Source organism: Cynocephalus volans, chromosome 8, assembly GCF_027409185.1.
Source record: "Cynocephalus volans isolate mCynVol1 chromosome 8, mCynVol1.pri, whole genome shotgun sequence".
NCBI lineage: Eukaryota > Metazoa > Chordata > Mammalia > Dermoptera > Cynocephalidae > Cynocephalus > Cynocephalus volans.
In genome coordinates, this window is record NC_084467.1 from 11,867,697 (window position 1) to 11,894,173 (window position 26,477).

Consider the following 26,477-nt stretch of genomic DNA (forward strand, 5'->3'; position numbering starts at 1 on the left):
TCTATCATCTGTGTGCCAGAGAAACAGTGTGTTTGCCTCACTCCCCACCAAGAGCGCTGCAGGGACTGAGACCTCCAAGGACTAAAACCTTTTCTGGGATAAGGCTGAGTATAATAAAATGTAGAGAATCTAGCCAGAATCCTGGAGTTTGGGCCCACAGGCAGCCCTAAAAATGCCCTCCAAGTGGAGCAGCAGCATCCCCAGGCCGTGTGGACCATGACACCACATTGTCCGTATTGGGCTTTGAAAATCGGTGCAATTCTCTCCTACCGTCTTGTTCTCCTTGGACCAACATTAACGCATGTGTGCTCACAGAATGTTCCGGGGTTGCTGGCAGCAGTGAGGTGGGGCTCCTGGTCTAGAAGGTGTTGACCTGATCGGTGGTTCTCCAGACGGGTTCTCAAGACCCTCTTTGTCAGAACCACATGGGAGCAGAGCAACAGTGCAGCTCACCGGGCCTCACCCCGGCCCCAGGACTCGTGCTTAGGGTGGCCAGAGAAAATACAGGACACCCAGTTAAATCTGAATTTCAGATAAGCGACAAATCATTTTAGTATAAGTATGTCCTAAATATTGTATGAGACATACTTATGCTAAAATAATTATTCAGTTTTTATCTGAAATTCATTTTTAACTGGTTGCCCCATACTTTATTAATATAGGTTTTTTTTCACTTATTTGTATATGCTAAATCTGCCAACCCTACAATTACTCCCTGGGAGCAGAGGCTGGGAACCTGCATTTTCATAAGCTCCCAGGTGATTCTGATGCCTGTCCCCCTGCCCCCCACCCCCCAATGATAGGGAAACCCAAATTTAGGATCATTGTGTCTAGCATTTACAGATTTCTTTTAGAGAGCGAAGAAAATGGAATTTCAAACCCTAACCCTGAAAATCCAAGTTTGTGGAGTTTGAGCCAGTGTTCTCTTAACGTGTGTGATTAAAAGTATTCTTCAGGAATGTTCAGTAAAATTACAGGTTCTCAGGCCCCCTTCCTGGGAAATTGTGATTTTGTGGTTTGCCAGTGGGGGAGGAGGGGACACACAATTGATATCTGTATTTTTCATTTATTTCATACAAAAATATTTATTGAAGTATTATCTGTAGTAGCATAAAATTTGAAACCTAAATGCCCATCAAAAGAGGCATTGTTTGAAAAAATCGAAGTGGTTCATTCCTGTATGGAATACTGTACTGTTTTTTAAAACACAGCTTTATTGAGGTATAATTCACGTACAATAAACTGCACACGTTTAAAATATATAATTTGTTAGGTTTTGACCCATGAATACACCTGTGAAACATTCACCACAACCAAGACAGCGAACGTACCCATCACCCCACAAGTGCCCTCATAAACACCACATTTGTTTGCTTGATTTTAACAGCTTTATTGAAGTATAATTTATATAACATAAAATTCATCCATTTTAAGTGTACAATTCAATAAATTTTAGTATCATCAATCTAAATTACAAACAGAGAGGGGCTCTCTAAAAGAATAACAAGTTGAATTGGGAATAGAAAGTTGCAGTGGGAATATGCAGGCCACAGTAAACTATGTGCATATTCAGGGAGGTGAAAGGAAGACAAAGGCTCATAGAAGAAACATGATGGAGATTACGGAATTGTTTTGGGATAATTATCCTTGGCTACAACGATCAATAACAAGGGTGACGCCAGTCTGAGTTTGGGCAGACAGTTGCTGAGCAGATGTCCTTGCAGAAGTATTTTTTACAAAAGTTGCGATGGCCTCTGTGCAAGCTTGTGGCTTTGCAGAGTCCTTCATGATAGTTCTTGCTATCAGGCATACATGCATGAGAACTACCTCCTTCATGGCCTTTCCCTGGCTCTATTTGTCAGGGTTTTTAACACAAGTGACTTCATGATGGCTGTGACAACTTTCACAGTGTATTTACAGAGTTGTCCAGCTGTCACCACAATCTACTTTCAGAACATTTCCATCAGCCCACCCCAAAGAGAATCCTGTGAGGTATTTCATGTTTTTGTTTGTTTATTTGTTTTTAGTTTTTAATTTTTTTAATTGTAAGATACATGTAACATAAAATTGACCGTCTTATCATTTTTAAGCGCACAGTTCAGGGACATTAAGCACATTCACACTGTTGTGCAGCATTGCCACCGTCCGTCCACAGAACCCTTTTCATGTTACAAAACTGAAGCTCTGTCCCCATTAAACACTAACTCCCCCTCTCCCCTCCCCCAGCCCCTGGCACCCACCGTTCTTCTGTCTCTTTGCAATTTGACTATTCAGGGTACCTGGTGTAAGTGAAACAATGCAATATTTGTCCTTTTGTATCTGGTTTATCTCACTTAGCATAAAGTCTTCAAGCTTCATTCACAGTGTAGCATGTGTCAGAATTTCCTTCCTTTTTAAGGCTCAATAATAATCCATCGTGCATTTATACCATATTTTGTGTATCCACTCATCTGGTGATGGACACTTGGGTTGCTTCCACCTTTTGGTTATTGTAGATAATGCAGCCATGATCATGGGTATACAAACGTGAGGGGAGCACTTTGTTTTAGTCAGACAACTGTGGCAAACAGCGGTAAAGACCTCTAACCTTGACTAGAGTAATAGCAAGAGGATACTGTAAAAAGAGAGGACACTGTGCTAAGCAATTTACCTGCTTTCCCTTATCTAATGCTTGTAACAACCTATATGACGTGGGTTCTCTGGTGATCTCCATTTTACAAATGGAACCTGAAACTCAGAGAGGTTAAGTAACTTGCACAGCCTCACACAGCTGGTCAATATGAATTAAACTCCATCCCAACTTGCAGATAACAGAAGCGAGAAAACTGGAGTAGCAGCATCGACTGGTTTTCAAATACAGCAAAGCACGCTTTTACAGTCACTTGGCTGTACGTGATTTTTTTTTAATTCTTGTTTCTACATGCAGTTGCATCTTGCTTCACTGGCCAAGGGACTGTTGGCAGCCACACAGATGTGCCCCTGTCCCTGCCAGGCTTCCCTCAGGAGACCCCCACCTCCAGCCCCACTCCCATCCCCACAGCGTGCTCTCAGCTCCTTCTTAGTGCATTGCTAGGTCGAGAGACTTCCATGCAGGCATCCTCTAAGCTCTCATTAATGAGGGGGTCCTTTGCAGGCCCAGAGTGAGGGCAGCCATGTGGACTGAGTCACTCCTGTGAATTCACTTTCCATTTGCCTGGTGACCCCAACCTGTGGGCTATTTAAAAAAAAAAAAGAAGAAGAAGAAGAAGGTATTGAAGAGCATCTCTTCTCAAATCTCATCTCATTTGGGGGCCAGTTTTTCTAAGAAATTTATGGCCATCTTGATTCCTGAATGCTCTTGTTTCTGATTGATTTTTGGGGGGTTTCTGGAGAGGACACTATGTTTTCCCCTGGGGAAGAGTTTGCAAGGACCATTTCCTTTGGGGGAGGATGGTCCTAATACCCTAAGTGTTAATTGTTCTTTTCCCAATAGAGTTCCCAAATGAAGACATTGATTTCAGCTTTGTGGTGGCCATAACCAATAGAGAGTTATTAGGGAGTAGGGGGTGGGGGAGAAGTTAAGGACCCAAATGTGTTTGCAGACATCACAGTGGTTAGAGCAGGTGCCCTGAAGTTCAAGTCAGGCTGTCCAGCGCAGTCCCAGCCCTGCCCTTTACTAGCTGTGCACAAGTTGCTTTACCCCTCAAAGCCTCTGTTTCCATTTCTGAAAAATTGGGATCATAATAGTTCCTACCTTGCGGGGTTACTGTGCTTTTAAATGGGGCATTGCATGTAAATTATTTAGCCCAGCCTCTGGCACCTACGATAGGCACGTGATCACTCCCAGCTCAGAATCAAGCAGAAGAGCATGTTAGCAGCCACCGTGCTCCTTTGTGAGTGTTCCCATGGCCAGAAACCTCCTCAGACCTCCCCAGCTATCAGGTGGATACCTTCACAAGTAAGATTCCCATGAAGTGATATTCAAGATGGAAAAATATAAAGAAAAATTCCTGGGGGACAAAGTACATTGGCCCCCAGGATATGCCCAGGAGTACACTCTTAAATCATAGCTCCTTCTCCAAAGTACATCCTAGGGCCACCCTGTTGCACAGCTCCAGGGTCTCCATTCACATCATAATCCACACAGATGGCACTCCCTGGAGTTGTGCAGGACACACCCTGCAGGGCCATTTGCAATGCTCTGAAGCAACCATTAAGTGATAACATGGAGTCCCTGCCTAAGCATCAGATGTATTAAGTCAAAGTCACAAAGTAAGGTGTACCTGCCATATTGCGCCTGCCATTATAATTTTTGTTTGTTGCTGGTTTTTTTAGTGCTTTATGGTCTCTCCAGGATGGGAGCTATGAATGGGGGCTGACCTATTAACAGTTGTGTTCTTATAAAGCAGATGGGTAAGGAAACCTACTTCACCCAAATGCATAGGTCATGTCTTTCTCCGGTCTGAAATATGGCAAATGGAACTTTCCAGAATGAAGAAAGGAAGCCAGGCACCACACATAATGTGTGGAGGTGTTTCATGAGTGGGTTGATATCAGTTTTCCTCTCCCTGTTTACGGTTCCACCAGCAAAGCTCGAGATCAGGCTCTGGGCTAAACCTTGACCTGAGGGACCACCTGGGGGCCCCACAGTGGTAAACATAATATCCGTGTCTGGCTCTCCCTGTAGCTTGCTCTGGGCTGTTCCCAGGCCATCCAAAGACTCCCATGTGACTTCTGGATAAGGTCCCTCCATGCAACCTCATAACATCCTGCCCAATGCAAAGCACGCCCTCTGTGGCCTGTACTCCCTGCTGCTGCTTTAATGGGGAAGGTCTTGGGCAGTGCAGTGAGGACAGCAAGAGCGTTGGACTAAGACAGACCCAAGTTCAAATTCCAACTGCAGCTTAACCTTTCTGAGCTTCAGTTTCCAGTTTCTGCCAGGCAGGAACACATTAATCACAGGCTTCCTTTCCCTGTTCAGAATTTCTCTAAAGGCTGTTGGGACCAGCCCATCATTGTATAAACTGATGCCCAAAGAGGCCCTGCGACTTTCCCAAGGATACATTTCGGTTATGTTCAGAACCAGGAGTAAAGGCCAGCGTTCCTGAGTCCCATCTAGGAGGCTTTTCCTAACAGCCTGGATCATCACCCTGGCAACCTGACAGCTCATGTGACAAGTCCTTGATTGTGACCCCAGAGCAACCTGCAACTTCGCGTGCTGATAAGGGATGGTCTTTCCTGTGGGAGAAAATGAAAGCCGCTGACAATAGGGAACGCGCAGTTTCAGTGCTGGATTCCTCATTCGCCTCCACTAACTTTTAACCAACGATGTTGCTGCAGTTCCTGGGCAAACTCAATTACTCCTTTTCAGTTTCTTTTTTGATGATGATGATAATGGCTGGTGGCTAATGTTTAATGAGCATTTATATTGTACCATGAAGTGTTCTAAGTACTTTCTATATATTATCTCATTCAATTCTCACAAAGTAGGAAGTAGCTGTTATTATCCCTGTTTTACAGACGAGAGCACAAAAAGTAACACATTCGTCAGAGTCTCACGGATGGTCAGAGGCAGAGGAGGGAGCTGGACCCAATTCTGTTTAATGCTAAATCCCATGCTCTTAACCAGCGGTCAGTAGACTACAGTAGCTCATGGGCCAAATCAGGACCACCACCTATTTTTGTAAATAAAGTTTTATTGGAACACAGCCATGCCCGTTCATTTCCATACTGTCTATGTTTGCTTTCCTGCTCCAGCAGCAGAGTTGAGTAGACAGAGATCCTATGGCACACAAAGCCAAAAATATTTACTATCTGGCTCTCTGCAGAAAACGTTTACCAGTCTGTGCTCGTAGCCCTCTGCTATGCTGCCCCTTTCATTTTACTCAGTTTCTGAAAGAACTAAGAAGAGGTGGGGACAGGAGAAAGAACTAATGCATACTGAGCCCCTACCGTCTGCCAGGAACTGTGCTGGTTAATAGTTCACTGAGTTAACTGAGGAATAAGAAAAAGAAAAAATAGATTTCGAACGGTCTTTTTGATTACCTCTTTAAAACAGAACTTGAAATGTGGTTCAAACTGTACATATATCTATATGTGCATTTGCATATATAGTAATATAATTATATTGACATATCTGGTAGATATACTAGACATTAATATATAATATACACAACGGATTATATTATAAATTTTACCCGTGTCTTCAACTGTAAAGTTTTCTTTTAAAACTTTGAAATATTTTCCCTGGTATAGCTTTTGAAGCAGAAATTTGGGGTTTATACTCTGAAGTCTGCTGTAGTTACAGAACTGTTTATATATTCCAAGTTTCTCTGTTTTATGTTTCGCTACCTGTCTTAGACTGGTTCTTTGGTCTTAAATTACTTCTTCTCTGGGGCCACTGCTTTACTTTTACAAGTTGAAAGGTAAATTGGGTGCATGATTATAGCCTGGTGGGTTTTACTTGAGCCTATCAGAACCTGTACAACACCTCTCCTTCTGAGTACACAGGGATGCTTCTGCTAAAGTCTCAGTCAGCACATTGTCCAGGCAGTGTCATTGTTTGCAAGTGTCAGGGACCCAACTTAAACTAGCCTAAGCAGAACAAAAACAAAAACAGCTCGTGTCACTGAAGAGGCCAGAAGTACCAGCTTCAGACCTGGCTGGATCCGGGTACTCGAATGATGGTCAGGAATCTGTCTCTCTCGTCTCTGTTAGTTTCACAGTCTCAGGCAGATTCTTGCCTCACCGGTAGCAAGGTGGCCACCAGCAGCCCCAGCACCCTCTGAACTTAGCAGCTCCAGGAAGAGAGGAATCTTCTTCATCGACTTGGCTTGGATCACGGGGCCAGGGGCATAGAATGCTCTGACTGGCCAGGCCTCTGCTGTATTCCTCCCCTGCGATAGAGAGGCTCAGCCCTGCCGGAATTACACGGACTCAGAGTTGTGGAAGGGAGGAGTGTCTCCCCTTCCAAAAATTAAACTGTTCATTCAGAAGATGGAGAAATGGATGCAGTGTAGGAGAAAAAAAAATGAAGCATTCCCACTGCCTCAACTGGACCTCCCTAATGGGATTCAGGGATAAGGGTTTGGGGGAAGAAAATGACAAATAATCCACTTCCCCACTGAAAAAGTCCCAGGTGGTTCTCCAAAGAAGCAGAGTAGCTGGTTCTTCTCCGTGTGGTGAGAAGCTCACAGAGGTGGGGGCTAAGTCATTCATCCTGGGGAAGGTGGCATTTCCCGTCTTCATGGACCTTTATATAAAGGTAGACCCTGTTCTTGAGCAGGATGTGGCTTTGCCTAGAACCAGGGTTGAGTACCCAGGGATTGAATGAAAGACTAGCGAGCACGGTGCACTTCGGAATAACCCTCTCGTGGCTCCAGTTTTCTCATCTCCCAGCCTGAGTTCATAGGGTTTTCCTCTACACTGTGCATTTATAGCTCCTGGAGGGACCTGCTACGTGATGAGACATCCTGAGGCCGGGTTTTTCGTATCAAAGGAACTTTCTCACGGCCAGTGAAGGGGACGGCACAGGGCAGCAGGCAGCCTCAGGCACGACGTCCTCGGCAAAAACTCACACAAAAGGACTCCTGAAGTTTGCATTGTCATGAGATGTCTACAGACCACGGACACCACATCAGGGGACTGGAGGGTGGGGGGATCACAGGCCTTGGTGTCCTGGAGAAACAGAGCGCAGACCCGGCTCAGAAACCCCAGGGACCAACCCAGGGCTGCTTCCTATCTCTTCGGGGCAGACCACACACTCTTACCAAACTGTGACCACATTGCCACTTATTCATTCACTCAGTCACTCAGTCTGGCAAGACTGAATTGAACTAGGCCAAGTCTAGGGGTAAAAAGCTATTTGCAAAAATCTAGATGTTTTCTCATTAGATTTTATTCCCCATTTTATGGACTGACCAGGAAGCAAATTAGAACTTGAAAGGAAAGGGAAAAACCTTAAGCTAGAAGATTTACACAGATGGGCAAAGAAGATGGGCCAGAATGCAGTTAGATGTCCTTTAACTCACCTGGTCAAAATCCAAACCAATGACTTTTCTGAACTCTCAGAGACCTACTTCTTTAAGCTCCAAAACTAAAACATAGTATGTGATTTGACAGTTCTGTGTTCTGAAATGTATAATCCCGATTTCTGAAATTGAAAATCCTGAACATAATTTATCCTTTTCTTGGGGACTTAGAATTATTACACCACTCTGAATTGTGGCAACACCTGGGAGCGGTGGTAGGGAGAAGGCTGTTTGCCCCGGCACCAAATAGCCCTTCTGCTGGCTCTTAGCACTCACATCTGTGTTTCCTCTTTATCCTGTCTTTCCCTGTCAGTTGCTCCTCTCTGCTGGGGTCAGTGTGCCTCCTTCCACCCTCTCCTCCTCTCGTCCCCTCCATGTCCCTTCCAGTCATTATAGTTGTACAGTTATAAGAGTAAAGTTGAGTAAAATCAGAGGACATAGGGGCTGGAAGTGGATGCAAAGGACTATCCTATGAGTAAGCTACATTAGTAATTGCATATGGATTTTGTACTATTTTTTTTTCTGGAAACTCAAAGGCCTTTTCTATATATATAATTAAATAACTCTTTTATTTTGGAATAATTTCAGATCTACGGAAAGTTGTAATGATAGTACGGAGAGTTCCTGTCTACCGCTCTCCCAGTTTCCCCCACCATTAACATCTGACATGACCATGGTACAGTTTTCAAAACCAAAAAAAAAAAAAAAAAAAAAATCACCATTGGTACATTATTATCAACTCAACTTCACGACCCAATCCAGGGTACTTTGCACTAATCATCAAGACTTAGTATCCTCGAGTCTGCAACAGTTTCTCAGTCTTGTCTTGGTTTTCATGACCTTGACAGCCCCAAGGAGTACTGGACAGTGTCCCCAGTCTGGATTTGTCCGATGTTTTTCTCTGATTAGACTGGGGTTATAGCTTTCAGAAAGCATGCCACAAAGGTGACATGTCCTTATTGTAACATCGTATCAGGGGGCGCCAATATCCACGTCTCCCCAGTGATGTAAATTCCATCTCTCGGTTAGAGGCTGCTTCCCAGGTTTCCCCACTGTAAAGTCACTATTTTGCCTTTTCCATACGCAGTTATTTGGAAGCATGTCACTAAGTGTAGCCAACCCTCAGAGGACAGGAGAGGAAGGGGTGGGATTAGGCTCCTGGTCCTGGAGGAAGAGCATCTATGTGTGTTAAATTCTCCTGTCAGGAAGATTGTCCCTTCTCCCCCATTTATTTATTTACTCACTCAAGTATTTATATCAGTATGGACTCGTGTATATTTATCTTATACTTTGGGTTACAAACCACTACTATGTTATTTATTTTGTTGATAAATTGTTCTAGCCTTGGCCTCTGGGAGCTCTTTCTGGTTTGTGGCTGTGTCCCTTTGACCTGCCCTGACCCTTTTGTTTTTGAGCACCCCTTACCTTCTGCTATTACAAGATGCTCCAGACTCATTATAAATTTTCTCTGCCCAACCCCAGAATCAGTTGAAGTCTTTTTAACTTACACTCTGTTTGCCAGTTGTTCAGTTCAGTCAGCAAATACCCACAGTGTGCACCAGGCACGTTGCTGGGTGTGGGACCCAGCCAGTGATTTGCTGATAAATATTTAACAACCAGCCCTCTGAAAAAGTAAAGTATGCATGTGTAGTTTACTGATGCAAAGAATGTGTAGTGCATTCTTTACAAATAATAATAAAATATACGATTCTCTTTATTGTAAGTTGCATCTAGCCATTGATTCTCACAGATCATTTTCATTTATTTTTGCTGAACTCTTGTATTCCTAGCCAACTTATGGTAGCAACTGATGAATGAGTGTGTTTCCATCCTTAATATTGGTGGATATTTTGGTTTTCGTTTATGAGTAGGACAAAAGTGGAATAAGAAAGGCGTGTGTTGGAACCTCACATGTTCATCAATGACAAGTGACTTCTCTGCTGCATCAGATAATAGTTTTCAAATACCGGAAGAATATTTCTTCAATTTTTGGTGCTATCCATAATGTAATAGTTACAGACAAAACACACTTTTAAGTTTAATCTGTATTATTAATATTTTCTTCATTACCTTCTAAAGTGTAGGCAATCGACAAAACAAAGAAATCAAGCACTGATTTATAGCATTTCCGATTTCTGTGGTGTAAATACTCCCCCTGTGGCTGATTTCAAGCTACAATATAACATCACCAAACACAGAGTTGGAAAGATGTGTGGTACACATCTCTTATTATACAGCATTGCCAATACACAGCTACAGCAGAGTTAAATAACCTCAAAAGCATAGGTAATAATAAAATACAGTAAAATAATTAGGAAGGGATGAGTAGTATTTATTACCATTGTTTCTGAATAATTTAATTGGAAGTGTATATAACTTAACTCTTATGAATGGCTGTGTTTATCAACCAGCTCACAGAACTCTGAGCATTTAATAATCTGCTCTCACGATCCAGTGTAAGCTGGCCCCAGCTCTCTTGTGCAGCCATGGGTGTGCCATAGCTCCTGCTTGGATGGAGCCTGTGGGCCTCTGAGCTGCTTCCCCAGCACTGCATGTCCCATATGAATAACACTACTGTAAGGAGGTCGTCAGTGTCCCCAGAAAGTTTCATTTACAAGCAGCCCATGCAACATCTTATGGTTTCCGCACCATCTATTTATTTTCATTTTTTAACTCGGAGTATCTCCTATTCTTCATTCACCAATCATCTTAAGATCCTTTTGCAAGTGTGGAAAGCAGGCATAAATCATGACTTCAAATAACCTAGAAGCTCTAAGAGCACATGTTTTGGAGTCAAAGAGCATCACCACTTCCTGGAGGCAGGACCTTAGGCAAGTCACTTAACCTCACTGAGTTTCATTTTCTTAATCACAAAAGGGAGTAAAAATGTCTCCCCGATCCCCATTCTGATAATTAGATGAGATCACGTATGTTAAGGAAACAGCACAGTCTCTGGCACATAAGTGCTTCTCTACATGGTGGTCCACACACAGCCGTAGCAGTGACTGTAATGACAGACGGCAGAGAACTTGACAAGCTTTTCAAGGGCAAAGTCCACTTCCCTGCCTCATGCACAGCCTCCAGGTCCTCCTGGCGGAAAGCACAGATCCTGTAGCACTCTGCATGCAGAACTACCTTAGTGTTTTAGAGTGTCCCCCTCACTCTGCAGCTTTGACAGCGTTAGAAGCAGATGTGGACGTGATAACACAAAGAAGTAGATAATCTGGAAAAAATAGCTTGTAATCTCTTGAGTTAATAGTTGACTAGTGTTTGTTCAAGCTGATAGAAATCCAGCAGTGGGTGTGGTCTAGGTGGTTGACAACCTGCTATTTTAAAGATCATGTAGAAGAAATCAGGAATAGCATATGCTGTCTCAAAAACAAAACAAATAAGTAAACACCACGCAACATACCATATGGTCAGAGACCAGAAAAAAAAAGAAGAAAGGCATTAGCGTGTATTTTTAAACTCAAATTTCTAAAACCAGACTCATTGATAACTGACCTTGACCTCAAGCTCCATGTACATTCTAATGTGAGCACAGCCAGGAGGTAGCTTTCAACGTGAGTCATTTTCTTATGTTTGTTTTTCCCCCTGCCTATTTCCTTATAGTTGCCAGCAGCAATTTCTGATAAAACCTTGACCTTGCTTATGATAGAGCAGACCTGATAAGTAGAGATAACCAGCTCTAACCTTCCAACTAATGCCACCCTGAATCAACAATCTTTAAAAAAAAGGAACTTTGTTTTTTTATTTTTGAACCTAAGGAGGCAATCACAGCCTTTGCTGCATTTATACATCGTGCCACTTCCCCTTTAGAGACCTTATCAGTAGGGCTCGTGCATTGCAAGTGACAAAAACCAGCCCTAGCCAGCCTCATGGTACAGGGTAGGACCTGGGCCAGGGCTCAAAACCAGCTTCTCTGTTTTCTCACCCCTGTTCTCTGTTTTCCACAATGCCAAGAGGGGAAGCAACCCACATGTCCATTGCAGGTGAATGGATAAGCAAAATGTGATATATCCACACTGCGGAGTATTGATTCAACCTCGAAAAGGAGGGAGATTCTGGCACATGCTGCAACATGAATGAACCTTGTGAACATTATGCTAAGTGAAATCGGCCAACCACAAAAGACAAATACTGTCTGATCCCATTTATATGAGATACCGAGATTAGTCAGATTCATGGAGACAGAAAGGGAATAGTGGTCACTAGGGGTTCAGGGGATGGGGGGAAGGGAAGTTATTTAGTGAGAACAGAATTTCACTTTTGCAAGATGAAAAAGTTCTGGAGATCTGTTTCACAGCAATTCAAATATACTTAATACTGCTACTGAAATGTACACTTAAAAATGGCTAAGATAGGTGGGTGGGGGCCAGGGGTAGAGCAGCAAAAAAAAAAAAATGGCTAAGATAGTAAGTTTATGGGGTTTTGCAGGTTTTTCCACAATTAAAAAAAAAAACCAAAACAACAACAACAAAACCAAAAAGCAGTTTCCCTCTCTCTGTGTCTGGGATCCTCTGGTGCTGGCTACATTCTCAAGTCCCAGGAGGTCACCTGTAGCTACAGATCCCTGTGTCTAGCCAAGTCTCCCTGGGTTTCCTTGGCTCTGATTGGATTGCATGCCCCTTCTCTGAACCAATCACTATGGCAAGGGAATATGATTGGCTGCTTGTTTAGCCCCACCCACAACAATGGGCTGAGAGAGCATGAACGAGATTGCCCAGAATCTCCAAAGATGCTGAGCAGCTTCTGGCCTGTCCACTACCAAAGTGGAACCCTTGAGGCATGAGACATGGTCACTCCCTTTTGCACCCTTGCCATTAGCTGGCAGCGAGGCACATTTTCCTAAGAGGCCCCCCTGAACCCCCCAACACAAAAGTTGATTCCTCCACCACAACCAACAATCTCTAAATGTGTGTTCTAGAAGCCTGGGGTAAAATGCATTCAAATTTACCCCTTTCTGCATTCAGCCTAGTCATTCAATAAATATTTGTTAAAGCAATGGGAATAGGTTATAGGAACGATTGAGGCAAGACAGCCCTGGAGGATGGGAAGGGGCAGGATGGAAGGAGAAGTTAGTGCAGGGTGGGAGCACGACACCCGCTTCTGAAATGCAAGAAAGGAAGAGAGGATGGGGAAACATGGACATGTCAACAGCGGAGGGAAACGCAAAACCACACATAAAGTAACAGAGTCCCGGAATGCTGCCAAGTCGCATTCCTGCAAACTGATTTTAAAGTGGACCAGTGTCATTATGAAAGCGGGGCCAGATGTCCCTGTGATTGGAGTTAAGTGATCCTTGAGCTGCTGTGAAAAGTCTGTAGCTTAAAGGTTGGGTCAGTGTCCTGAGTGAGTGGACAACCTTCCTCTTGAATAAAACCCAGCTGCAGCTTTAGGAAGTACTGTCTCTCATCCTAGAAGCGTCCTGTCCTGTCTCATTGTGTGTCTCGAGCTCATACTCTCTCTAGTCCACGGAAGGAGAAGCGGGAGCCCAGGGAAAGTAGATGTGTGGCCCGACGTAGGCAGCAAGACTCTGAACTCAGTTTCTTACTTGGAAAGTGTGTTATTTCCGCCAAGAGCATTGGAAGGGACAGAGTACGAGAGAGACAGATAGAGAGAAGGAAGGAGAAAGAGCGGGATTGAGAGGGACAGGGACAGTGAGACAGAGGAAGAGAGAGGACAGAGAGAAGCCATCAGATCTTGATACCAATCCCCCACCACCACTGCCTGAGCTTGGGTGAATCCCTGAGCCTCTCCAGGCCTCGTTTATGACATAGGAAGAGACCCCCCCGATGGAGGGCTCTTGTGAGGAACAGGTAGGTTCAGTGCAGTGAGTGACAGCCCTGACCCACGTCAACGTTTAGCCACCAGGGAGGAACCACCGTTAAGGCATCGAGCTGAGACAGAAGCCAGGCGTCAGCCCCTCTCCACATTCTCTTCTCCACGGTTAGGTGCTCTCCATGGACAGTAGCTGCAAACACCTTCCCCAGGGTCAGACGATTAAAGGTTTCCTTGATAGATATTTATGGAACATCTGCCAGAATCAGGTGCGCTGGATGTTGAGGATCAAAGGCTAATGAGACAGTCAAGGTACCTGCCACCCAGAGCTGTCACCTTCAGGGGACAGACGGAGAGGCGTGCAGTGTGGAAGGAAAGAGAACAGGCTGTGGAGTCACGCCAGGTGTTTATCTAGGTGCTGAGGATACAGTGGTGAGCAAAATAGATGGGAAGTCCCGAATCCTGTAGAGGTGACATTCTGCCAGCTCGGCAGCTTGATACCACATCTGTGGTCTTGGGAGAGTCACTTGGTCTTGCCCGGCCTCAGCATCATCACAGTATTGGGCGTATTAAATGAGTTAGAACATGTGAACCTCTTGGCGGGGTACCTAGCATAAAGGACACACCCACTAAATGGTGGCTTGGACCATTATCCCAAACTTGAGGAGAGTCTGGGAAGGTTTCTGGGGGGAGGGTGACAGAAGCTGAGATCTAAGGGGGAGGGAGGTGGCAGAAACTAAGACCTAAGGCAGCGAGTATGTGGCTGGGATAAAGGAGTGGAGACCATCCCAGTTAGTCATAAGACCCTGACCCTCTTGTCTGCCCCTGCAGGTCTCCTACCCATGGATGAGGGGCCCAGCACCTTGGCCAAGGGCACAGCCACCTCGGGCCCCACAGCAGCCGAACCAATCACCCTCGCCACCATACGTCCCCTTCCACCAGGGCACCAGGCCAGTGCCCGTGCAAAGGAGCTGGTCCCAAGGGTTCCCCAGGCCCACCGTGGTGCCACCTGCCTCACACAGGCGGCCTGTGAGCACCAGCGGGAAGATGTTCTCGTTTGTGGTGGACAGCGGCCCCAAGTCCCCCACCATCAAGCAAGGTATGCATCCTGCTTCCACCGGTGGCTTACTGGGGGGATTTATAGCCGTAAGGGTGAGTCTTGATTTTTGGTTATTTTCTCAATCATAAAAGTAGAACACAGTCAATTGTAAAAAAAATATAAATAAATAAAAATAAATTTAAAAAAACTCAGGATGACAGAAAGTAAGAAAACAGTCAAAAACCATCTGTGATCCTTATCACCTGGGTTTCCCCCGCTGACTTTCTGGCACACATCTCTCCAGACATGGTGCTGCTGTCTGTACACATCGGTGTCACTGTGGTGAGCATGTACGCCTGCGTGTGCCTGCACGTCTATGTGATCTGAACTGACACACTTTGACTCAGATGTGCAGAAATATTGGTAGCTGAAATCCCCTTTGCCCACAACAGCCATAGGAAGTTTTAAAATGCTTTATTACCATTTTATACAGGTAAGAGGAGACTGAGGCTTATTGAGGAAAATTACTTCCCCAGAGGAGACATATTCAATTTAATCTAATCTAATCTGAGCCCTCCGAATGATCCAGCAACTAGAAGGCTTACTTTGAGCTGAATTAAGGCAACTTGGTCAAGCACAGCCCTTGGGTTCTTTTTGATTGATAGCAATAGCAGGTAAAAAAGTTTGGGGTGGGCGAAGGGCAACTTCACTAGCACCTCCTTGCCTGGATAGGGAAAGAGAGTCTGAGATCAAATGCTGCCCTCACATGGGTGAACACTCAGTAAACACTGCTTCAGCAGCAGAGACCCCAGTCGGTCATGGAGCCTGTTCTGTGGCTCTTATGAAGTCCAGGCTCTGTGTCCTTGAGTGGCTCCGGTAATCACCTTGCAGAAAGGGGCCTGTTGAGGCAGCCACAACAGGGTTGTGGAGGCATCCAGAGCTACCCCTGGAGATGGCATCAGATGGCAGAGATGTGAACCAAGACTGGACTCAGGACCAGTTAGGATCAGACCTGGAGCCTCCCTGGGGCACAGGCCACGCACCTAGCCACTCAGCCAGAGCAGGGGTTCCGGTACCTGAGCTGGTCCCCAGGTTATGCCTTCCTCCATCTGACTGTTGGGAGTTCCTTTCTACCAGTCATCGTACTTGCTAACAGGCCACCCCTTCACCAATAAAAGCCCCTTCCTTGCCTTCAGTTGGGTAACTGGGAAAGCCTCAGGTGTCACAGCCGCCTCTGGACCATGGCCTTTTTGATGAAACATTGCTGACCACCCCAGCAGTGGGGACGCCTGAATAGAGCAACTGACTGTCCCTAGGTTGAAGGTGAAACTAACTGCACATATACACAAGTAGCATCAAATTGTCCATGTGGAATATTTAAGAAATAAGCCTGTGACCATCATCAATGCACACCAGGGGCCTCAGAATTCAGCTTGGAGATCGTGGTCAAAGTCTGCTCTGTAAGAGTTGGGTTTTTTCGTAATCTCACCTCTCCCCTATTTCTTTTTTTTTTTAAACCAGTTATACATGTTGGCAGGAAAGGAGACATTAGGTAAAGGTGGAGGTGACAAAAGGGAACTGTTCTAGCCCTGTGCTTTCTCATAGGGCAGCCACCAGCCACACGTGGCACTTGAATGCCTGAATTGTGGCTAGTGTGATCAAGGAACTAAGCATTCAATGTTAATGAATTTCAGTTTCAGTTCTTGAAAAGTCTTCAGTATTCTTGGAACATATTGGATATGTAAATCTACTTTTTCAACTGTATGTTTTTGCAAAATCTAAACAAAAATCAAGTCTTTCTGGTGAAAATTTAGCTTCCAAACTGAGGTGCACTGGAAGTGTGAAATAAACGCTGGACTTCAAAGACAGTACAAAAAAAAATGCCAAGTTTCTTATGTTTTTGATGACATGTTGCAATAGTAATTTTTTTATATATTGGGTGAACTAATGAATGTCAACTTTTCTTACTTTGTTAATGTGACTGCTAGGAAATTTAGGATGACATTATGTCGCTTGCCTTATGTTTCTCTCAGACAATGCTGCTCTAGTCAGGCCCTGGTTGCTCAAGGTCCAGGAGGGTGAGTTGGGAGGAGAGTGGGCTTTGATAAAGTTTTCTAATCCTGAAGTCAGGGTGCGGGTGCACAATGGGCAGCTGCCCAAACCCATCAGTGAAATTCTCTGCAAAGCCTCTCCGCTGTCCCTCTTATTCTATTCAGTGCTTTCCCCCTAGTGGCAACTGCCTTCCAGAGGACACGGGGAGGACGACAGAGGACATGGGCAAGAGGGAGAGTATTGGAAAGAGAGAGAGAGTCACCATCTTGGTCCTCTGGGCCCCAGGCCCAAGGCCTGCTCCCCACGTGGAATGCGTATTCTCAGGGTGGTGCGGGCACTGCTGGTGTCTGAACTGGGAGACAGAGTGTCCGTTGTCACCCAGAGCACAGCAGGGCCTCTCCCTAGTCCCGCCGGTCTGGCAGAGCTGTCGCCTCTCCCGTGGCAGCAGGAAGCCCACGGGGGTGTGTAGGTGGGCAGGCAGGGAGCTGTCTTTTCTCAGCTATTTCTAGGGAGACCCGGTTTGCCTGGGAATTTCCCAGCCTTGGCACTGAAAGTCCTGCATCCCAGGAATCTCCTCAGTCCTGGGCAAACCAGGACGGTTGGTCACCTTAACTATTTCATCCAGGCAGTCGCTAAAACTCCTTCAAGTGAACGTGAATTCAATCCTTGCATTCAGCGGAGAGCGAGACAGCCCCTGGGAGGGGACCGCCTGGTCCACACGAGACTGCTCCTGCTGTTGGGCTTGTCAGGGTGGACCTAGTTCCTAAATTCACTCCTCAACACCCTCATTCGTGCATTAAGCACGTTGGTGGGGCCTGCTGCTGTGACACCGTGTGCCCTGCTTCCAGAACCAGAACACCTGGGCTCAGACCCGGACTCTGCCCCTTCCCAGCTGGGTGACCTCGCTCGGGCCTCCCAGTTTCAAAAACGGAGCTGATAGGAGCACATCCCTGACTGCATCGTGGTGAGCGCTGGAGTTCACGTGTGCAAAGCTCTTAGGACAGTGCCTGGTCATCAGGGAGCCTTTAAGGAGCGTCAGTTATTAACATGTGCCAGGGCTGTGCTTCTGTTCACAGATGATGTTCCTGAGCACGTCTCCCTCCCGGTGGATATAGAACATGCATTGGGGTGAGACCACTTTGCAGTTGTCTGAGCTTGGCCACAGGTTTTCTCTCTCTGTGTCTCAGTCTGCACTTCTGTAAAGTGGGATTAATGATAAAACTCATGCTGAGGGGCACAGTGGTGAGAAAACTGAGACATGGTCCCCAATCTCATAGAAATTACCATCCAGTCATGGAGATTCACATTAACTAAATGAGCACAGAAAAACATCTATGAAGTGGTAACTATGACAGTACCAGGCAGGAGAGGTACGTGGTGCCATGAACTTATAACAGTAGGAACTGACTTAGCTGGGGGGTCGAGAAAAGGTTCCCGAGGGAGTGACACTCAAGTGCTGAAAGGCAAGGGACATTCACTTGTGCAGAGAGGAAGGGAACAGCATTCCAGGTGGAAGGGACTTCCAGCACCAAGTCTGTGAGGTGGGCAAGATGCAGCCGGTGCAAGGGATGGGTAGTGTGCCGAGGGGTTTGCTCACAGAGGAAGGTGGCTCAGGACGGAGCCAGACCCTGTAAACAGGGTGATGGGAAGCCAGGGCAGGGTGTTAGCAGGAAGGGGACGTGATCCAAGTTCCAGCCATGCCAGGAGAAGTTTGACTTTGGATGCATCCGCCACCACAGGGAAAAGGGCAGTATAACGGCAAAGGGTTTTGTTCATTTTCCCTTTGGAAGAGTTTTGTTTGATGGGTTTGTTTTATTGCCTATGGAGAATGTATAAGAAGTCCAACCCATATAAAAGCAGAATCAGTCCTTTCCTGTGATCCCAGCCTGTTCTGGTGCATAGACAGAGAGGGTGGGTGGGTAGATGGGAATCCAGGCCCCTTTTCTCACTAGGGCCCTGGGAAACAGGAGGACAAGTGCCGGTCACTCAACATTCAAGGCCTGGTGTGTTCCCCAGGCACAACAGCCCATTGCCTGTGTCCACTTGTGGCTCGGGGGTCCACAAACATGTTTGAGATCTGGGGGGGAAATTATTGGCTCTAGGCTGGCCAGTTAACTCAGTTGGTTAGAGCACAGCCTGGTAACACCAAGGTCACAGCGTTCAGATCCCTGCACCAGCCAGCCACAAAAAAAAAAAAAAAAATTATTGGCTCCAAAATACATAAGATATGCAGAATCAAAATGAATAAATGATTGAATAAATGTCCACAAATGAGATGGTGCAGACTTCCTTAATTGTTAATGTTAACATTCATCAATGTTTCATTACGTTTGAAAACAATGGGTTCAACTTCTCACTTTGCAAGAAGACCAGAATGCACAGCGATTACCCAGAAGTCTTAGTCATTTGGAAATTTTAAATGCACTGCTTGGAGCCAAGTAATCTCAAAAGCAGAATTATAGAGATCGTTTCAAAAACTTCTGCACCAAAAAAAATTTGTGCAGTGTACTAGTTGCTGCCTTTGTAGCATGAGAGCAGCCATACATGATACATGAATGAATGACTGTGGTTGGTGTTAAAACTTTATTTTCAAAAACAAGTGGAGGGCCAGAAATGGGCTGTATTTTGCTGACCCCTGCTCTACATCATATTTCATTTAATCCTCACAATAGCCCTTTATAATAGAGACAATTAGTATCCCTAAATTATATGTGGCAACTAAGGCTTAGAGAGATTAAATGATCTGCCCGAGGTCAACAGCTCTTATGTGATATAGAAAAAACGTCTGGCAAGAGACACATCAAAGTAACAGCACACTTAGCACTGGGGGAGAGGAATGAGGTGGCTTCTTTTCTTTCTAGGACTTCTGCAATGCTTTCATTGCTTTATAATAAACAAATACAGCACTTTGTAACTTTAAAATTATGTAAGATGTAAAACCCAGGGGGAAATGAATGTGAAGACTGATCTGAAAATATTCTTCAAGGTCTTAGGGAAACTCACAATGTGTTTTGTGCTCTCTGTTGACCTTATGCCTTAGTGTGGACCAGTGGCATGGAAATGTCAGGACAACGATCGGCCGAGGGAATTCCTGGGGCAGCACCTCCCACGGAGATTTATGTGGACCAGGACCTGGCCCAGCAGGACAAGGTGAGGGTCCCATGGGAAGGATAGAGATGCAGCCAGTGGGCTGCAGAGGGACTTGCCACGGTGTCTTGTCATTCCCTGTGGCATGCAAATGTCTTTTTTTCCTCCTTTCAAGAAACCCCCGTCTTATTTCCAGGGCAGTCGACTAAAATCCTAAATAACAGCAGCATCTACAACCACTGTTTATTGAGCACCAACTGTGTGCTGGACTGTGTCCCATGTACTTAACATTCATTAGCTTCTTGAATCTTCACTGTCTTCAAAATAGATTTTATCACCCTCACTTAACCAATTAGGAAACTGAAGCTCAGAGAGGTTAAGCAACTTTCCCAAGGTTGCGCAGTGCAAAGGGGCAGAACTGGGATTCAAACTCAGGTCTGGTTAACTTCTAAGCTGGCACTTCTAACTCCCACAATAACTGCTCAGCCAACCACAAATGATGGATCAGTGGCGGAAAAAAAAAATAAAAAACCACGATTCCTGGCAGAAGGAAGTGGGAGCTGAGCTTAGAGACCACAGAGCAAAGAGGGAGACTTGCTAAAGACCCAGAGCGCATCAGAGCGTGAAACAGGAACGGGAGTGAGAACAGGTGAATTTAGTAATCCTGGGAAGGGGAGATTCAGGGTAATTTCTGCCCACTTAGCCACAGCCTGAAAAGTATCCTATAAGTCCAACAACGTCTTGATTTTCTTAAGGATCGGGGCCTGCACATGCAACAATTCTGAGTCTGTGTGGAATAGAACCACCTGGGGTTCTTGTCACACACAGGAGTCACATGCCCGGGAATCTGCAGCTTCGGGTTGAAGGTGGTTCTGATGCAAATGTCCTGAGTCCAGACTTTGAGAAATGTTGCTGTAAGTTGAAAAGCCAGCCTCGGATGCTGTCAGTAATCTGTGTAACAAGCCAGCCCAAGCTTAGTGGCTTAAAACAGCAATTTATCATTTCTCACCAGTCTCTGGTTTGACTTGGAAGGTTCTCCTGCTGGCGTCTTCTGGCATCACTCACCCAACTGCAGTTAGCCGGTGGCTTGGTGGGGGCATATGGTCTCAGGTGGCCCCATTCCCATGTCCGGGACCTCAGCCAGGATACCTGGAATGGCAAGCCCCTGTCTGCACATGGTTTTTCATCCTGGGCTTCTTCACAGCACAGTGGTCTCAGGGTTTCCAGAGGGCCGGAAGCAGCCTCTTAAGAATCTCACTTCTGCCTCATTCTATCAGTCAAAGCAAGTTGCAGGACCAGCCTAGATCTAGGGAACAGAGGAACTCTACCACTTGATAGCAGAGCTGCAAAGCATTCATAGCCATTTTTTAATCCACCACAGTCATTAAGCTGGAAATATGATGCAACCACATTTATAATTTTTTCTATTTATGAGCAATTTATGCCCGGACATGTCAAGATGTCTTCAAGTACAAGGAGCAATAAACAAATTGATTTAAGAAAACAAAAGAAAGAAGCACTTATTGGCTTATCTTATTGAAAAGTTTGAAGGCCTGCTGACTTCAAGCATGGCTGGACTCAGGCGCTCCAGTGGCACAAGCAGAACATTCCCCACTACCGATATTTCCCCTCTGTTTCCCTCACAGTGTGGCTTTCTCCAGCAGGCTGGCCTCTTGTGTTGGAAAAGATGACCACAGAAAAACTGAAGCCTATAAATTTAAAGTTTATGATTCAAAAGGAAGCAAGACCCTCTTCCTCTTGGAACTGAGACATGAAATCTCTGTGAAAACTCGAATCAGCCAGCTTGGGTCACATGCACATGGGGAGACAGGACAGGAAGCACAGAACCAGAGCACATGACTGACACTTCTACCGAGACCTCATGGAAGGGTGGGGGGTGATCCCTCAAGGAAGGGCACAGGGTCCTCACCAGAAAAGCAGAAGCCGTAGCTGCATACCACACGCTGCAGGCTTCTTTATACTCCTGTGCCCAGCACGGAGCCTGGCACACAGTAGGTGCTCAACAAATGTTTGTTGCATGAATGAAGAGTAAGTACCTGGCTGAGCATGGAGACTTTGGGTGACTTATATGGATGAGCAAGGGGGCTGCCAGGAGCCTGGGACCTGTTCAAGGCTGTCCCTTGAAATTTTGCCAGAAGCATCCACAAAGACCCAAAGAAAGACCCTTGGCAGCAGTACACAATGCCAGATGGGATCTCTCAGGACTGAAACCCCCCACTTGCCCAAGAAGGTTGTGAGGCTAAGTCAGAGGCTCCCCAGGCAATGAACTGGCCCAGAAACGGCCCATTTACCTCTTTCCAATCAATGGAGAATTGTTGGAAGAGCAAGGTTTTCTTTGAAATAATCAATCAGAAATTCTGTAGCTGCAGGTGAAAATAAACTGGGGAATATTTTTTCAGTCTTTCTTACAATTTATTGATGACTTCTGGGGAGAAGTTTGGGGGATTTTTTTTTTTTTTTTTTCCTTTTCTGGGAAACCTAACAAATTCTTTGGCTATAATGCTTTTCCTCTTGCAGAGATGGAGGACTGGGCTAATTACACTTGTGGGTAATGTCTGCCAGCAAGGATTTTTCCCAGTCCAAAGTTTACACAAGTCCACACACACAAATCACCGTTCCCCTCTCATTATCTTTGCAAACTCAGTTACCTGGGATACATTTTTTGTGCAAATAACCAAAAAGAGGCAGGGAGGATCAGAAGAGAGGAAAGTGAAAAGAATATGTTGGGATATATTAAATTTTTAAAATTAAAAAAATAGCCCTCATTATAGTCAGAACGTGGTTGAATAGAATGTCATTTTCTTAATTGCCTTTCCTAAGTCTCCAGTGTTTTAAACTGAGGCCTACTAAGTTAATTCCTAAAAATATTATAAATAAACTTTCTGGCAACAAAAAATGGGATGATTGATCTCAGTATGAAAGCATAATTTTAGGGGAAAGGAAAGTTTCCATATCTTTGAGGTATAAACATCCATTATACTATATACAAGTATATAATTTTAACCAGACTTGTCTCTGTGAGGCTTTCCAAGTGACACAGATAGCCTTGAAAGTTTGCCTTTTTCCCTTCCTGCCTGGCCTCGCCTATCCCGAAAGAATTACACCGTATTTTTCCTACTTTTTTTTTAATGGTCTCAGCCTTGCATCTGGACCCTACATCTAGTAAAGTTCCCATCTTATCTCCACCCAGGATGAAATAATTCTGCTTCTGGGAAACGAAGTCAGCCGTCTGTCAGATTTTGAACTTGAATCCAAATACAAAGACGCCGTGATCATAAACCTGCAGAACGAAGTGGCTGGACTGAATCAGAAGCTGTCGCAGACAACCACCCCCAGGCAGAGTGACAGGGAGATGTCGCAGAAGTTTCAAGTTCTGGATGAAGACATGGATGCCAAACAGAAAGAGATCCAGAGCCTGAAAAGCCAGGTAGGACTCAGAGCCTTAGAGTCACAGCACAGGGTGACAGCTCTTAGTCTAGAGCCTGGGAGGACCCACCAAGAAGAGCCACGCAGAGAGTTGGAGAGGGGTAGCCAGTGCAGCACGATGGTTTAAGAACACAAATGCACAGAGGTTAGAGACTTGGCAGGTTTCTAGCATAGTAAGAACAATATTAGCATTTATTAATCACCAACCACATGCAAGCATGGGTGCAAAGCACTTTAGATGCATAACTTTAAAGTCCTCTGACCCATCCATTATATAAGTGAGGAGTCTGTGGCAGGTCCAGAGACGCCCAGGAACTGGTTAGAGCTTGCACAGCATGTTTGAGGTGGCAGGGCCATTTGAATTCAGGTCTGCCTCCTTGCAGACCCCACGCCCTCACTCCCATTTCCTATTTCCACCTAATGGGGTTGCTTCGGTGACTGCCTCTCACACCCATCTAGTGCCAGCCAGGAAGAGCTGTGGGCAGTTAGCTAAGTGGGGGAAAAAGGATCTCCCAGTATTCCAAACACAGAGGCCTTTAACCAAACCCTGAAGGCAATTGCTGGCTCACTTAAGGGGAATTTCATCAAACAAAAATTCTCTACCTGGAATTTCTGGATTTACCAGTCCTTTCTCTTGAACCTAGATCCAATTTCCATTTTTTTTTTTTTTTTTAGAACTTCTTTAAAATTGGCAGGTGATGTTGTACATAAATTATATCTCAACAAAGCGATAAAAAAGAAATTGGCCACTGGTGAATTTTGACTTCAATGCATCATGCTGCTTAAACCGTAGTCATGCCTGGGGCCTGTGTTCTCTGGTTCCCGTCTATACCCAACTCAAGTTGCACAATTTCAGTCCTGGAAATGGTGCCCTAGAAAAGGACATAAGTTCTTCATGGTGAACCTGGGAGATTCTTCCAGAAATTCTTCCACGAGGGCAAGGACTGGGCCTTGTTACCTTCCAGAACTCTTAATTATTCATTCATTCATTTGTTCATTTATTCAAATATACATTTGTTGAGTGTCTACCCAGTGCAATGCCCTCTTCCAGGCTCTGGGAAACCATCAGGAAACAAGGCAGACATGATTCTTGCTTTCCCCCAGTTATGTTCCAATGACAGAGACAGAATAAACAAGTAAACAAACATATTCATACTCTAGTATTTAAACAAATGAATGATCCTTCTTTAGACCTGTTTTTCAAAGAACAGATAAAGTAGCAGTCCTTATACAATCTACTACTGCAGACAGCTGCATTGACATGTAGCTAACTCATGGATAAGCACCTTTCTCTTGATCTGAACCCAATTTTGTAATCGGACAGAGAAATATCCTTTACAGTAATTTAACCATTTCAGAGCTTTCCTGAGCGAAGTTTTGTCCGGGTATAATTGGCAAGGGTGAAATCATTCTCACATATCTTTGAGTCTGAGTCAGCAGGTCACAATTTGAGTGTTGCTTAAAGTGGCTAGAGATACATGGAAAATTGTTGTTTCACCAAAACGTTATTTAGGAACAATTACTCTGATTTATCATACTGTTGCTTCCTCCCCTCCTTGATCTTCATTCCTAATTGGAAGAGGATATTTTATAACAAGGCATCTCTGACCTAGAGGGTGCAGCTGATTTGAATCCAAATCGAGTTTCATCTGCTCACGTGTTAGTTTCTTAAATGTCCTATTGCAGGCAGAACATTCAGCCAGAAGTATAAGCCACATGGCAGGTTGATTTATTGTTCTGATTACTTTATATGTTCTCCCTGGTCCCCCTGAAGGTATATGCATATTGATTTGCTTTCAAAGATCTTCGATCCACTACAATACCACTGGAAAATGCTTACCTCTTTGCGGTCTGTACCGACTGTGCTAATTAGCAGCCGAATTGTTATCTTGAAGCAATCACTCTTCCTAGCACTATTAACTTTCTTATGATCCAGTACCCATTTTATTACACAGTATAACAGGCATTAAACATCTTGGGATTTATGCCAATTATAGACAATATGGATGTTTATTTTGGTACTGAAAGTAATGAAGAGGTTTGAAGACTATTTGGAGTTTTCCCGCAATCCAAAATCCTTAAGCTCTGATACTTAGATTGAAATATTTTATATCTGCCAGACAGCACTGGAATCTTTAGGGGGGGCATATTTTCCCATTCTTTCTGGAAGTTTGTCTCTGGGTTGTGCCTCTGGTATCATGCAGACAAAAGCGGTAAGCTAAGAACTAGAAACATTTTTTTTAATTCCCAGTACCTTTTACGGGACATTTGCATTTCCCCTACAGAGAACAGGAAGAGGTGAAAGGATTTTTTTCACTCAAGCTTTCCAAAGCAGAAACATATTAAGAAAAAAATACAGTGGTGGGGGACATTGTGACCTTGTGTGTCCCCAGCCCCTAGCAAATACACCCCTTCTCCAATGTCTCAGATGCCCCAGGGAAAAAATAGCTTCCCCAAATGTCATAGAATCTAAACCATCACGGTAATGAAATGAGACATATAAACTGTGAAACCTTGATGCTTTTGTTAATTCTACCGCAGAGTCGTCGTCCTGAGTTTCAAGAATGGAAACAAAGACTCTGAGCGCCATCTGGTGGCGAGGCACACCATTGCGCCCTACCCACGTTTTCTGAGCATGCCCCACCCCATCATTTTTTATGCTGTGCCTAAGACACGATGAGACAATTAACAGGGATTCTTGTATTTTCTCTTAATAACAATCACACTGGTGTTTAAATGAGCGTAGACAAGGCTTACCAATGCACACAAAAATATTACCAATCTACCTTCCCCAAGACAGACAGAGAAGCTGAAACTGAAACACACCAGGGGTAGTCAAGGGAGAGGATTATAATAGTTAATATATATATGCTGTGTGCCAGGCATGGTCTGAGCAGTTTTACATATACTGACTTATTAAATACTTTCAACAGTCCTATGAGATCAGGACTGCCATCACCACACTTACGGAATGAAAAAATGAGGCAGATTTTGGTGTCCTTCCTACGGTTACACAGCCTGAGTGGCAGGGACGGAATTCGAAGGTGGACTTCTCCCAAGTT

At 44.8% G+C, this 26,477-nt stretch overlaps 1 protein-coding gene across 3 annotated transcripts in view; it reads left to right on the top strand.

The window, feature by feature from the left end:
* FHAD1 (forkhead associated phosphopeptide binding domain 1) overlaps window positions 1-26,477 on the top strand; it is a 124,507-nt gene that overhangs the window by 27,307 nt on the left and 70,723 nt on the right. For all 3 annotated transcript variants that reach the window (XM_063106531.1, XM_063106532.1, XM_063106533.1), the window contains exons 3-5: window positions 14,622-14,889; window positions 19,922-20,031; window positions 23,180-23,416. In XM_063106531.1, the coding sequence (XP_062962601.1) occupies window positions 14,622-14,889; window positions 19,922-20,031; window positions 23,180-23,416 (615 nt within the window). The remainder of the gene's footprint in view (window positions 1-14,621; window positions 14,890-19,921; window positions 20,032-23,179; window positions 23,417-26,477) is intronic.